Genomic DNA, 14477 nt, shown 5'->3' with positions numbered 1-14477 from the left:
TCAAATTTAGCGTGCAGCAGAAAAGCCGGGTTTGAATTTGCAAACTAAATCACTTGCCACAAGTGAGTGGGAATACTTTGCGTCTTAATGTTAGTGTCTCGTTTGTAGGATTTTCAACATCATAACCACTTTTCTAATTGTGAAAGGCCCCATAAAGGACTGGATGTGTCTGTCATAGTCTCAAGACTGACGTGTGAAGCAGTACGGCGCCGTGCGGCATCCCGACTGTAAAAGAGTAGGAAGTTTAGGAATCAAATAAGGAATAGATGAAGCCAGGCTTATCATCTTCTCTGGTAATTAAAATACACTTGCAAACTCTCCTCCTTGTCATTTTGTTGGGTTGAATGACTTGTGAGACACGCTAATACGCCTCGTGTTGTTGGCACTGACTTGTGTCCGAGCTATCGGTGCTTAAATTCAGCGTAAATGTAGTTATGTCTGCAGAGTGCAGACTGCCTAAGATGGACATGCAATAACTTTTGAGTGCATTTGAACACTGTTGCTAAACAAAACAGCAGCAGCTACCAACAAGGGTAACATTCCCTGAAACAAAGTGTGAGAGTGCCGCTTAAGTTTCCGGCATAGTTTTAAAGATATTTTGTCCCCTCTAAGAAAACAAGGACCAGCTTTTCTCCTGAGTAGCAACTCGTCCCTTTTGTCACAGCCCACCCTTGACACAGTTCTTCCTCGAGTGCGGCGGCCTGGTGAGGACGGACAAGAAGCCAGCGCTCTGCAAGAGCTACCAAAAGCTAGTGTCTGACCTGTGGCACAAGAACAGGTGGGTGACGCTTGTTGAAAAATCACTTCGGATCAGCTAACTCTTCTGTGCCCTTTCTTCACGTCTGTTTCACTGATCTGTCAAATTGTAGACCCTCCTACGTGGTTCCGACTAATCTATTCCAGGGAATCAAAGCCATAAACCCAATGTTCAGAGGATACTCTCAGCAGGTGTGTGATGTTTCTTCCTTCCTTGGTGCATCATATAGGTACAAATGGAGTCAGTGTTTATTTTTACCTGTGCCTTTCGGATGGGACTAATCAAAACGCGACATTCCCATTTCTGCATTGAACTTTCACACAGCCAACGTAGAATGTCGACAACGACAATGACTTTCAGCATAAAAGAAAGGTGGGCAGTGGTGTTAAATTTAACTCACCTGGCCCTGGCTTGTCACTAGCGGATATTTTCCTGGTTCCCTGTTCTGTATGTGACACAGAATAGAGTTTTTCGAAGTTGGTCCGAAAATTTCCCAGCTTCCTAAAGTTGTATCAGAGGCAGGATGGTGGGCCGGTGGCGGTATGAAAGCAAATGTCAGAAAGCTCCATGCCATATCGTTACATTTCACACTGGACAGCCATGAAGGGAAAAGCCACAATAAAGCTGGTTTTGATGGGCAAAAGTCAAAATGAAGAAATGTGCTTTCTGAGACATGAAGCAGACCCACTTAATCTAGTGCGTCTCATTAAATCATGCGACGGGCTGGATCTGGCCTTTACTTTCACACCCGTGGTCTAAAGTCTAGAAAAGACTGCCGCTGTGTCAAAGAGGTAAGCGGAAAGCCCGCACTATACGTGTAGTATAACACTCACTTGTGCTGCCCTGGTCCGTTGAAAGCACTTTCAATGTCACACCAGTTGACATAATCACTTAATGTGGACGTATTTGCAGCATGGCGAGTCACCGTGTGAAGGCACGTGCAGCTACGGCAGTGTCCTGCTTTACTAGGTTCTGTGAGATAAATCACAAATTCGCGGAGGATTGTTAGGCCATGTCGGCTTGTGGTGGAATTAGTTCTGCCGTGTTCCCAGACGTTTTTATGTTTGACGCAACATTCACACACTGCGTTTCGTGTTAGTGTGTCATCAAAACACACTTGCAACATTCCTGATTTTCATGCTGTCGATCCCGCTTTTGGCCCGCAGGACTCGCAGGAGTTTCTCCGCTGCTTGATGGACCAGCTGCACGAAGAGCTGAAGGAGACGCTGCCCGAGCCGTACGAGCCGTCCAGCGGCGTCGCGATGGACGACGCCCCTCCCAAAGAGGACAACCATAACCAGTCGGACAACGACTTTCAGTCGTGCGAGTCGTGCGGCGGGTGCAGCGACCGGGCCGACGGCGACGCATTGCACGCGGGCTTGCCCACCGTCGTCGTCGACAACGAGGCGCAGATGCTGATTCCTGAGCACGACGACGTTCAGGCCAACAGGGAGTGGCAGAAGGAGAAGAACATGATCAACAATATCTACCGCGCCGGGGAGAACACGGCGGCGGACATGGACAAAGATGTTGACACCACCACCGAGACCACGCCCATTATCAGCAGCCAGGGACACCTTAAGACGCAAAGCAGGACATCGGGTAAGGAGAAAAGACTTTACAGAAGTGGATGTCCTTGGAAAGTTTCATGGATCATCAAACACCTGTTTGGAATTTTACCATTCAGCTCCTTGTTAGAGAAGTTGTGCAAAAAGCACCGGATCACTGAGCAGTTACACGCGTGTGCATTCAGACGTTTAGAGAAGATTAATAAAAGTTCACCTGTAATGCATTTTAGGCTCATCTTGAAATCTCATCTGCATTACAACCATTTTCTGAGTCGTGAATGCGGCTCGGGCTCACTGTGAATGGCTGTCGTCAATGTTTGTTGTGGTTGCCTCCTCCAGAGTCCTTTCCAGACATCCAAATGTCCAACATCACAAGACCACAAAGTCCAGCCCCTATGGAGGGCCACAAAATGTCCAGCAGCTTGCCCAAAGCTTCGTCTGTGTGGCCCAGCCTCAATACGGCACACAAGAAAGGTACATAAGTTTCATGTCAAAAATACCACATTTGGAGGGGCAAGCGGTTGGGTGGAAACAAAAAGCTAATGTAAAATATAAATAGTCTATGTATACAGTGTGCCAATTTCAGTTCTCAAATTTAAGTCACACAAGGTTTCGCGGAAAAAAAAGTCTCATGAGATTTGCAAATTCTGAGTGATTTAGCGGAAATCTTAGATGATTTAACTTACGAAGTTTAGTTGGATGTCTTGCGTGTTTTAGTTTCAGTATCACATGACTTAGCAGAATTCTCATTGGATATATTGGAAGTCTCTGGAAATTTAGTGGATGTCTCGAAAGGTTTACTAGTCTCGAAGTCTAGTAGAAGTCTCATTAGATTTTGCGAAACTTTTGTGCGATTTAGCTGACGTTTTGCACGACTTGGCAGAAGTCTTGTGGGAGTTTTGAAAGTCATTACATTTTTGGGAAGTCTCTTGTAATTTAGCTTTAATCTTGTGTGATTTAGTCAAAGGTCTGGTGGATTTAGCTGAACACTTATGGCACATAACAGAAGTACCGTGTGATTTAGCGAGTTTTGTGTAATTTAGCAGAAGTCTTACTTGATTTAGTGGAAGTCTTGTTGTTTTACTTGACTTTGTGTTTGACTTTTTTTAAGTGTCATTATATTGTGTGGAAGTCTCATTCGATTTAGTGGCTATCTTGCACGATTTAGCGGAAGGCTTGTGTGCTTTAGCGAGGTTTTGCATGACATTGACAAATCTGACAAGATTTTTTTTTCATAAATCTCATGTAATTTAGCGTTAAGTGACTTGGGATTTAGCTGAAATCTTGTGTTATTTCTTAAAGGTCTTGCGCGATTAGCAGAAATCTTGCGTAATATCACAAACGCATGAATCGCTGGATTAAAAAAAAAAAATCATATGTGATTTTGTGCAAGTCAGTCTAATTGAGGTTAATGGTAGTATCTTGTAATTTAGAGGAAGTTGTGAAAATATGAAGAAAATATTTTGAACCATTTGTCCTTGTCGTTGACAGTAATTCTCAGTCTCCATTTTCACTGGTTGTTAGTGTGCTGCTCATTTTTCTCACTTCCAATTGTATTTTATTTTTTTCGACGGACAGAGTTTATTCTTATCCAGTATATCTTCTGCTTCTTCACAGTCATGAGCATGTTCTCCCCAGCCAAGAGCAAATGTCAGAGGCGGTACCACAGCGTCATCTCGGACGTGTTCGACGGGACTATCGTGAGCTCTGTCCAATGCCTCACTTGCGATCGGGTCAGTATTGGGGAGAAGGTCGAGTGTTGTTTCTGCTTAATGTACAACAACTGACTGACCGCGTGTGCTTTCAGGTGTCTGTCACGCTGGAGAACTTCCAGGACATCTCCTTACCCATCCCAGGGAAGGAAGACTTGGCCAAACTGCACTCCGCGACCCACCAGACATCCCTGGTGAAAGCCGGCTCCTGCGGGGAAGCGTACGCGCCGCAGGGCTGGATCGCATTCGTCGTGGAATACATCAAGAGGTACCTGCAGATCAGACATGCGTGGCATTCACAATAGAGCAGGTGTCATCCATCTTGTCGGGTTCTATTTTCAGCTGGTTCTGGGGTCCGGTGGTCACGCTACAAGATTGTCTCGCGGCCTTCTTTGCCAGGGACGAGCTGAAAGGTGAGCAAGCTGTTGTTTATTTTAGCGCCCGACATCATAATCGTTTCATCTATTTTGTGAAATGCTGAGCAGAGATGCACATTCTTCAAAGTTTTAAGGTTTTATGGAAGTCTCGCAAGATGTAATCTGCGGCCATCTAATGTGATTTAGCCTAAGAATTTCCAAGATTGACTGACTTTTTTTTTCAACAACATTTTTGTTATATTTTATTTTTTATTTTTATTTTTTTTTTTTTTTTGTTATATTTCAATTGTGATGTGTGTGTGTTTTTAGGCGACAACATGTACAGCTGTGAAAAATGCAAGAAGTAAGTGTCTTTGAAAAAAAACGTTTCTTTTCAATATTCAAAACATTTTAAATGATGTTTGTTATCTTTTTTTTCCCACCAAAGGTTACGAAATGGAGTCAAGTTTTGCAAAATGCAAAGTTTGCCAGAGGTATACACTTGACATCACAACATCAAATCCTTGGTCTCAACCTCCTGATGTAAATGAATGCGTTTCCTTTTAGATCCTGTGCATCCACCTGAAGCGCTTCAGGCACGAGCTGATGTTCTCCACCAAGATTGGCACCCACGTCTCCTTCCCTTTGGAGGGCCTGGACCTGCAGCCCTTCTTGGCCAAGGACAGCTCGACGCAGATTGCCAACTACGACCTGCTGTCGGTCATCTGCCACCACGGCACTGCCAGCAGTGAGTGGTCGCCGGTAGAAATGCCAAAGGTCCTTGCTATGGTCTGCAAATGCTGGCGTCATAGCTCGCTACCTCTTCCCTTGGTGTCGCAGGTGGCCATTACATTGCGTACTGTAGGAACGACCTCAACAATCTTTGGTATGAGTTTGATGACCAAAGCGTGACTGAGGTGTCAGAGTCTTGCGTCCAGAACGCTGAGGCCTACGTGCTCTTCTACAAGTAAGCCACCACACTCGTACCTGCGCACAACCCCTATCACTTAAGCCTGCAGCACATTTTCCAAATCTTATTTTTTATTTTTTTTATTCTGTGACAGACCTCGCACGTGACGAATGAAAATCAGGCATTGAGCAATTTTGGTTGTATTGTATGTCTCTTTCGATGATCTCAACACAGACCAGCACACACAAAGATTCTGTCCCACCATGGATCTCGAAACAAAGTGCCCCGAGTCAGAAATCTTGCTCGATCACGTGAGATCTTACAAAAATAAAGAATAACAGACACTTTGGGTATGCGCGAATGTTACCCGAAAGTGTTTGAAAGAGGACCAGAGGTGGCAACGTTGTAAAACGGTGACGTCAACAAAAGGCTTACTTCGGAAAATACTTGTCATCTGGGAAACCCGCTTTTAAACAAAAAATGACATCGGCCACTTCCTTGTTTGTCACTCAGGGTGCTTCTTTGATTGGCTACATGTTTGCGTCACAATTCACGGGGTCAAAATTAGCTAAGAGTAGTCTGCTTTCCCCACACTCGAAGATTTTTGGTTGTAAGATTGTTGGCCCCAACCTGTTTCAGATCCTGTAAACCTCTGGCATAAGGATAAACTTATAGCGTCATTTTATAAGACATAAGAAACAAAACAAAAAGGCAAAAACTGGACACAAACAGATTGTCTTTTTGTATACCGGCCTAATTAATTTTCTAGTTTATTTAGCGTGGTCTTGTAAGACTTTTGCAGAATCGGGTATGATTAATAATAAGTCTCATAGGATTTATAAGACGTCTCAGTAGATTTAGCCGTCTTGTGCGGGGATTTAGTGGGAGTTTTTTGTAGGATTTAGCCGTCTTGTGAAGTTGCAAGAGTCTCATGAGACTGATAAGTCTCTGGAGATTTATCAGTGTCTTGCGGGATTTAGCAGAGGTATTATGAGATTCGGTAGAAGTCTCATAGGATTTATTGGTTATTTTGCAGAAGTCTCTGTTGAAGTAGCCCAAGGCTTGTGTGATCCTGCAGAAAGAACTCCACAAGATTTTTTTGCAAGATTTTTTTTGCCAGATTTTTGTGGAAATTTTGCTGGATATTTTTCTCAGCGTTTGGAGATTTTCTTATGTTACGTCACATATGATGAGTTCCCGGGATGTATTTTTCACCACAATGTGGCTTGAATTAATGGGGCGCAATTGCATTCATGAATATTTAAAACTCCAATGAATTGCTTTTTATTTTCATACGTTACACACTGGCTAACGCCGCATTCTGTCGACTCCCACCTCGCAGGAAGAGCAACGAGGACGCACTGAAGGAGCGCAACAGGGTGTCGGGCTTGCTCAACATGATGGAGCCCAGCCTGCTGCAGTTCTACATTTCCCGCCAATGGCTCAACAAGTTCAAGACCTTCGCCGAGCCGGGGCCCATCTCCAATGACGACTTCCTGTGCTCGCACGGCGGTACAAAGACACATACGTGGCGTTACTTTTGATTATGGTATCTGCGAATGTTGGTTTGAATGTCCTTTTCTGCCATGTCAGGTGTGCCACCCAACAAAGCAGCCTACATCGAAGAGCTGGCCATAGTGGTACCACAGAACGTGTGGGACCACCTATACAGCAGGTATGTTGACTCCCCACGGCTGCTTTTTGTCATTACGATTTGTTCCCCGGGCAAATTAACTGGTCTGGTTGTCTATTAAGGTACGGGGGAGGACCCGCAGTCAACCACCTGTACGTTTGCAACACGTGCCAGATTGAGGTCGAGAAGCTGGAGAAGCGGCGCAAGTCGGAGCTGGACATGTTTGTCCGGGTAAGTTGGCTCCCCCATCCACCACGTTGTTAATTAAATAGCTAATTATGTGATATTATTGGTGCCGTTAATATTGTATTGGTGTTACTGTGCGATTTAGCGCTGAGTTTCGTGCTCATCACCCCAGAGGGAGATGAGAGGCGTAAAACTGATGAAAGCGTCATTATTAATGCATCGAGACGGTTGCAGCTGCCTTCGCATCAGTGCAGTCTGCCCACGCCGTCTAAAAGCAGCATGTTCCCGCCTTCACCGATTGTGTCAAAGCCGTGACAGGAGCAGGATGTCACTCGTGTAAGGGTGGTATTCCGCAGTGCCGGGAAGGAGTGTGACGGTTAACAGGCGACACTCACTCTTAAAAAGCAGCTCTGGTTGGCGTCACACCAGGGTTATTATAGTTTTGGAATTTTCATTATAGTATTTTTTATTTTTGTTAGTTTTAATTAGTTTTCAAGGCGTCTGTTAATTTGATGAGTTTTAGTTATATATTTAGTTTGTTAGTTTTAGTATTAGTTTTTTTTTAAATATGTGCATTACTTCTGTGCAAGATTTAATAAATACCATGGTAAAATGTAAAAAGTAACGCACTTCTTACCTAGCATTGTGTTTCAGCTGAATTAAATGAAAAAGCCGGCAAGGCTTTCCATTGGAGCCAAAAGACAAACGCACAAAATTGTCAGCTAGGAGCGATGTCATCTTAAGGTGCTTTTCTATTGGCTGCTGCCCGATGACGTCACTTCCGTGCAAGACACCTTCAGACGTCCTTTTTCCGGTTAATATTGAAATCAATATGCTTAAATCACATTTAAAATCAACCCCAAAGGCTCATTTATTGAATTAATTACCAAAGACGAAAACTAAGGACATTTTCACTATAACTTTAGTTAGTTTTGTAAATGTAAAATGTAGTTTCAGTTAGTTTTTAGTTTAAAAAAAATAATTTTCGTTTTATTTTATTTTGTTAACGAAAATGTTTTTTTGAATTTTAGTTTTACTTGTTTCGTTAGTTTTAGGTAACTAAAATAACCTTGCGTCACACACTCATATTGAGGGATGTAACGATATCCAAACGTCACAATATCACGATATGATAATCATCATGATATTGTGGCAATGTTATTATTTTTGTTTTTAAAAAAAGCTCACGATACTGTATAAAACCTCCGGGTTGTTTAAAAAAAAAAATTGTATATTGGGGGGAAAAAGCAGTGTTGTGTTTTTGTACATAACAGCAATGACAACAAAATGGGTTGGGCCATGTTATGTCACATGTCATTGTCATGTGCTCCTATTGGCTCAGCGGCACAAAGTATTGTGGTCTGTGTAGTTCACAATGCTGTGCACGGCTGAAGCTGGCGAAAAGTCATCTTTTTTTTTTATGGAGATGTTGAAAAAGATTTGCTGGTATTTATGGGAGCGATGAGTTAGTGGCCAAAAACATTCCGAATTAAAATAAACTACCAGAGGGTGCTAGAACTGTACAAAAGCAATACAACCTCGCCTTTTTAACAGACTTGCTCCTTTTCAATATTGCGACATGATGATACTGTGGCAATTTGAATATGGCGATATTGCCGTTATCATTACATCCCTACTCATAATCTGCTTGCAGGATGCCATGTTGTTGTGAGAAAGTGTGCCGTCAATGCAGTAAACACTCTATTTTTAAAGTATTTTATAAAAAATATACAGTAAAAAAAAAAAAGAATGTAAAGAATGAAACAGTTTGTGCCTCATGATTAATTTATTTCTATGGTGTGCATCCTGGCCTCCGGTGAGCAGTATAATACCGTCAAGCAGAAATGCCGGTCTTGTCGTTTGTCCTGAACCTTTTCAGCATCTCTGTGAGAAAGAGGCTAACAAGTGTGCTGTGTGCTGTATTAAAGGCACAGGTGGATAAATTCTGTATCCACTGGTGTGCAGGATATGTTTATGAAATACTGCGTGTGTGTGTGCGTATCACGAGCAGGAAGTGTTTCATTTCCCAGAAAGACAACACGGGCGCGGCGTGTTCAGAATGTCGCGTAATTACAGCGAAGGACCAGCGAGAATTGATTTAGTTTTCCATCCCCTCACTCAGTCCTTTCATCCTCACTTCATTTATTCTCCGCGAAATCCTCCCCCGCCGCCGCCTCCTCCCCCCTCCCCCCCCTCGCCGATCTCCTCCAGCGACACTCACGCCTCCTACCCCCACATTTGCTCTCTCTGCAGCTGAACAAGGCCTTCCAGGATGAGGAGTCTCCGGTGGTCATATACTGCATCAGCATGCAGTGGTTCCGCGAGTGGGAGGGTTTTGTCAAAGGGAAAGACAATGGTGAGTGGAAACGCACACAACGTGTGCATCTAATTAGGGTGTTGAATAAATGTGTCATCTCTTGGCAAAGAAGATGCAAAGTTGCCCCTCCTTGTCCCAATTAGTCGTCGGATGTGTCGGCCGCAAACAGAAGTAGACGCCTTCCTCAAATAGTCTGCCCTTTTCACATCAGGACCACTCAAACGTGACACAAAAGGCCAAGGAAGTGTTTTAATAGCAAGGGGGAAAAAAAAGAATATTGTTTGTTAATAATTATGCTATTATTATTCAAAGTTGTAGTTGTTGGTTGAGTCATCCATTTCAAAATATACTGCTAAAAAAATTTAAAAGGAAAAAAGTGTTCTCTTAATTGTTTTGAGCAGTGTTTATATGTACTGCTAAAAAAAAAGCCCATTTGAGTACTGTAGCGAACCAAAACAGCAGCACTAAAGTCTTACTGCATATTTTGTACGAAGATGATCTTTTTAGCTTCTTTAATGACTATTAGCATTGCAATTACCATGTTGAATGCTCGACAATGTTGTGGCCGCATCTTCAACCCATTTATCTGCAATAATCCTCTTCATTTGACTCTACTTTCATTTGACATAAAGTGTCATACACGCTAATGCAAAGACCTTTCGCCTTCCCTATCTGCAGTTAAGTAATTACATGCCCACAGCCACTACTTGCAGAAAAAAAGGCAAATGTTTTTTGTTGCACAAGATCCAAATACTCTTGGGTCCAAAACAAAGCGTGAAATGCGTTCTTCTTTTGAGTTGGCTTCGAGGTTCTTCAAATCCTCCAGAGTCATCAAAAATGACATTCACATTGCTACAGCTTACTCATTTTTTCCCTCCCGCGCTGCTCCCTTTTGTATTGCCGCGTCTATTTATACCAGCCACCCCCGTCTTCTGCTACTTTGAATTGAAAGTTTTCTGTTGCTACAAAGAATTAGCTTCCCAAGCATGACGCCAACCTTTGACACCCTGAAATAAGCACCATATAAAAGAAAGACTGTTTGTTTGCATGTGTGTGTGTGTGTGAGAAGACCTAATTGAGATATTTCTCTTTTTCAAGATCCACCAGGACCAATTGATAATTCCAAGATAGCAGTGAACAAGAGTGGCCATTTAACACTCAAACAAGGTACAAAAGGTCTTTTGAAATGTTTTTATAATGCATCTCTTTACGGCTGAAGTGTGAGATGGTTGATTTCCAAGATGTTCTCATTTCATATTTTTTCTAAACCGCTCAGTAAAATTCTACATCTGAAATTCAAAAGTAGTAAAACAAATACAATAAATATTTTATTTTTATTAAATAAGTGGTTACGGTAATTATGATTCGTTATTACAAATGATACAATTTAAAAAAGGAAATTATTATAATTTTTTTTTTTTTTACATCTGTTAAAGATATGTCCATTTTAACTCACTGACTCCCAGCCATTTTCACTGAAGCAACCCCCTTCGCTCCCAGCTGGTTTACTGGATTTTGACACAAAGAATATTCAGTTCTATTGCTATAGAAACATGGAACCTACCAAAGAAAGATTAGTCTCTTCTTTCATCAAGAAAAAAAAGTACATTTGTATCCGTTTCAGTTTTGCAGCAATTAGCATTAGAATATAGCAAAGTTTAATCGTTAATCACAAATCTGTTTAGAGCTGTGAGGAAATCAGCTTGTTTGCAACATGGCCCTGGTTGATGTCTTATACTCTTCTGCCACCTGCTGGCCATTTTTGTCATTACCACCATTGCTTCAACCGTTCTCTGCAGTTCAGAGGCTGCATCAAAGCCTTCTGTATGCTCTCGCATAAAAAGCAACAACATAAAAACGTATAAATACGTCTTTGGGAAACTTAAAACATTTAAAATAGAACGTTTTATATGTTTTTGGGAGCAAATGAGTTAAAAATTTATTGAGCACAATAAATAGCTTGCCAACTTCAGCTTTCGACGATCGCTCAGCTGAAGCCTCACGTGAAGCATGACGATGGTTTGAACTTGCGAATCTTTTGTTGACGTTGGAGGTGAGAAGTGGCTCACGTTGCCCCTCCGTTTCCGCAGGAGCCGACTCGGGCCAGATCTCCGAGGAGACGTGGAACTTCCTGCACGCCATCTACGGCGGTGGACCGCTGGTGACTGTGCGGCCAATTGTGGTCGCCGGCCACCAGGACGCAGACGCCTCCCACCAGTCAGAGGAAAAGATTGAGGTGGAGACGCGCTCGCTTTAAAAAAAAAAAAAAAAAAAAAGCAGACAAGGAACGAGCGAATCAGTAAAAAAAAAAAAGGCCTTTTAAATTTTTTGCACTCTGATTTGAAATGCATTCACGCAAAAAAGGACGCCAACGTTAACCGCTTACGCGACAGCTCGCTCCGAAAAGGGAATCAAAACTTTGTCGTGTTGTACAAATGTGTATATGTTTCTATTAGCACTGCAGTTGTCTTGTGTCACTATTTTAAATGTGTGCAGCTAGATAACAACAACAGCAACAACAAAAATTCCACGGAATGCCATTTTATTTTGACCAAATGAGCACATGTATCACGTGTTTGTCATGACACTCGTTGTACTATAGCACTTCCACCGATGGACATTTTAAGGCGATGAAGGGACTAATTACTGACAAGTCTCAGGAATTCATTGTGCGGTCGTGCAGAGCAGCGCTTCTCAACTGGTGAGGTTGGCAAATGAGTTCCGCCTATCGATTTCGGATACCCGTTTCTAATTTGGGTGAATTCCGAGTGCGCTTTTGGCAAGTACCGGTCCTGGAATTCACCTGAAATAACCCCGTTCCTGTTCAATTCTGGGCATGTCTCCGTGAGACCTTTTCTTATATCCTAATATTATCATGTGCACAAAGTGAAACTGGCTTGAGGGCTGAATTTTCAAATCCGGTGAAATTGATTTGGGTAAATTCACTTGCAGGGTCAGCCATGGAATCTTCCCATAAATAGTCGCTTCAAACCAAAATGGCAAAATTCCTGTGCAATTCATTGAAACTTCTTTGCGAGTCCTGATATGATTCATGTTGCGAGGTCAAACCGGCTTCCGGGTCTGAATTTTAAAAACAAAAAACCCTTTCATAGTGAATCTTCAAAAATGACCATCAGACTTTGTTGCCTTGCTCTGCCCGCATCAGATGGTATCGGCAAAAAAGTTTTGCCATTTGGTGTTGCTCAATCGTTTGTCTTGGATTATACCTACTTTAGATGTAGGCAAATTTCTGACTAAAGGTTCGTTAAAGTACTCGAGAGCACCAGAATCTACTACCCCAAATGGCTGCTTCAAACCAAAATGGCCGACTTCCTGTTCAATCCCAGGCACGGGTCATCAAGACTTTTTTGTATGTCCTCTCATGAAAGACATGTCCACCAAATGTCATATTGCTAAATCAAACTCGCTTGGGGGCTGAATTTTCCAAAGATTCGCCCCCATTTTCAGAGCCAATTTTTGTAGTGACCAACTCAAACCACACGAGATGACCCACATAGAAGAAAATTGGTATTGTATCTAACGGGTGAGCCCCCCCAAAATGAATGAATACATTTTCACCAGGATACATGCACTTGGAAGAATTTCTGAATTTTCGGCTAAATTCGTCAAATCAAAGTAATCATCAAGCTTGAGTCCAAGCCTTGGAATTAACCCAATCCCCAAATGGCCGCTTGAAGCCCAAATGTCCGTCGTGAGTACGGGTCCTCGTCACGATACATGTCCACCAATTTCCCGTCGATCGGACTTAACTGCTGAGCCCACCAGAACTTTGTTGCTAACCAGAAGAGCAGCACCCGACGACACACGTCCAGCGTGGCGTCTCTGCTCGTGTCGTAAACGAGTTCCCCGGCTTTTTGTTGACTCTGGTTCTACCGGTTGAGAATCGCTGCTGTTTCGACACACAAACGGGCATGCAGATGTTTGAATGTAATAATGGTGTATGTTGGTTAAGATTCAGCACTTGCTTATTTATCACAGACGGGGAGTAAAAAAAAAAAAAAAAGAGGATGTTAATAGTTTTTTGTTTTGTGTGTGTATATATATAAAAAAAAGTACATGAAGTAGGAATGCATGCTTTTAACATTGCAAATCTCTCACCACTCCGAACTGTGCACGACCTAGCCTCGCTAGACACGACACCGCAGTATAGCAAGTGGTAATCGATAATAGGCAGCATTGTCAGTCTTAATTGAGGGCATTATTTTGCATAGTGGATGCCGTACGTTAGCCTATGGACCATTAGTAAGAGCTATTCCGATTTTTTTTTTTTTCATGCCTCGCACAATAAAAGAATAACAAACATGGATGAAAACCTTATGAACGTGTGCTCATCTTGATTCAACCGCAACATATATAAATCGTGTCCACATTCCTGTTGGTTACAAGTGATGAGTGGCTACATGTAGCATCTTCACCTGGTTCTCCTTGTCAACAGCAGACTCATAAGTCCAGTTGCAGAAGATCGAAATCAAAATATTTTGTTTTGTGAAAAGTTGGCCAAAAATCTTATCCCGCTTTGAGTCCCATCACAGGAATCCATATCAGAAGAAGAGACCTAACAAAATAAAAGAGTAACAGCACAAACATATGGACTCAAGGAATGGAAGTGTTTTGTTTGCAACAACTGAACAAAACAGGAAATAGAACCCTACCAAACTAAAGGCTCTGCCAGTGTTAACAAATGCACTCCATCCAAATCAGTCCTTTGCATAAAGTTGCTCAGCTGATGATGGCATGGGGGACACAGGCAACAGGAGGTTGAAACCTACCAAAATAAAATCAGTCGGTTTCTATTTCCTTTTGCCTTTGTACCAAACTTACCAAAGTAAAAGCATAACAGCACAAACCGATCGAATCAGACTCGTGACGCCAGTTGAGTACATTTTGAACTACAATCCTTAGTTGACAAAAAGCTGTTCAAAATTGAGTACGGTCACGAATAGCACCGACTGAACGATTCAAATGAGCATCGATCACCAGTGTTGAGAAAATTGATGGTCAGAACAGGATGTGTGTG

The 14477-nt window shown here is 42.4% G+C and overlaps 1 protein-coding gene across 1 annotated transcript in view; it reads left to right on the top strand.

Moving 5' to 3' along the window:
- The window catches only part of usp33 (ubiquitin specific peptidase 33), a 36536-nt gene extending 22759 nt beyond the window's left edge, over positions 1 to 13777 (top strand). Inside the window, exons 8-24 of the mRNA XM_086085775.1 lie at positions 665 to 778; positions 870 to 948; positions 1924 to 2359; positions 2665 to 2799; positions 3943 to 4058; positions 4133 to 4305; positions 4380 to 4450; positions 4724 to 4757; positions 4842 to 4887; positions 4961 to 5141; positions 5234 to 5360; positions 6646 to 6815; positions 6897 to 6978; positions 7059 to 7167; positions 9376 to 9478; positions 10538 to 10606; positions 11530 to 13777. Coding sequence (XP_085941901.1) covers positions 665 to 778; positions 870 to 948; positions 1924 to 2359; positions 2665 to 2799; positions 3943 to 4058; positions 4133 to 4305; positions 4380 to 4450; positions 4724 to 4757; positions 4842 to 4887; positions 4961 to 5141; positions 5234 to 5360; positions 6646 to 6815; positions 6897 to 6978; positions 7059 to 7167; positions 9376 to 9478; positions 10538 to 10606; positions 11530 to 11696 — 2212 coding nt within the window. The 3' untranslated portion in view covers positions 11697 to 13777. The remainder of the gene's footprint in view (positions 1 to 664; positions 779 to 869; positions 949 to 1923; positions 2360 to 2664; positions 2800 to 3942; positions 4059 to 4132; positions 4306 to 4379; positions 4451 to 4723; positions 4758 to 4841; positions 4888 to 4960; positions 5142 to 5233; positions 5361 to 6645; positions 6816 to 6896; positions 6979 to 7058; positions 7168 to 9375; positions 9479 to 10537; positions 10607 to 11529) is intronic.
- The last annotated feature ends 700 nt before the right edge of the window (positions 13778 to 14477 follow it).

This window comes from Leptonotus elevatus, chromosome 1, assembly GCF_054856555.1.
Source record: "Leptonotus elevatus isolate MCC_2025b chromosome 1, RoL_Lele_1.0, whole genome shotgun sequence".
Lineage (NCBI taxonomy): Eukaryota > Metazoa > Chordata > Actinopteri > Syngnathiformes > Syngnathidae > Leptonotus > Leptonotus elevatus.
Note: the sequence above shows the minus strand (reverse complement) of the source record. Positions and strands in the feature narration are given on the sequence as shown.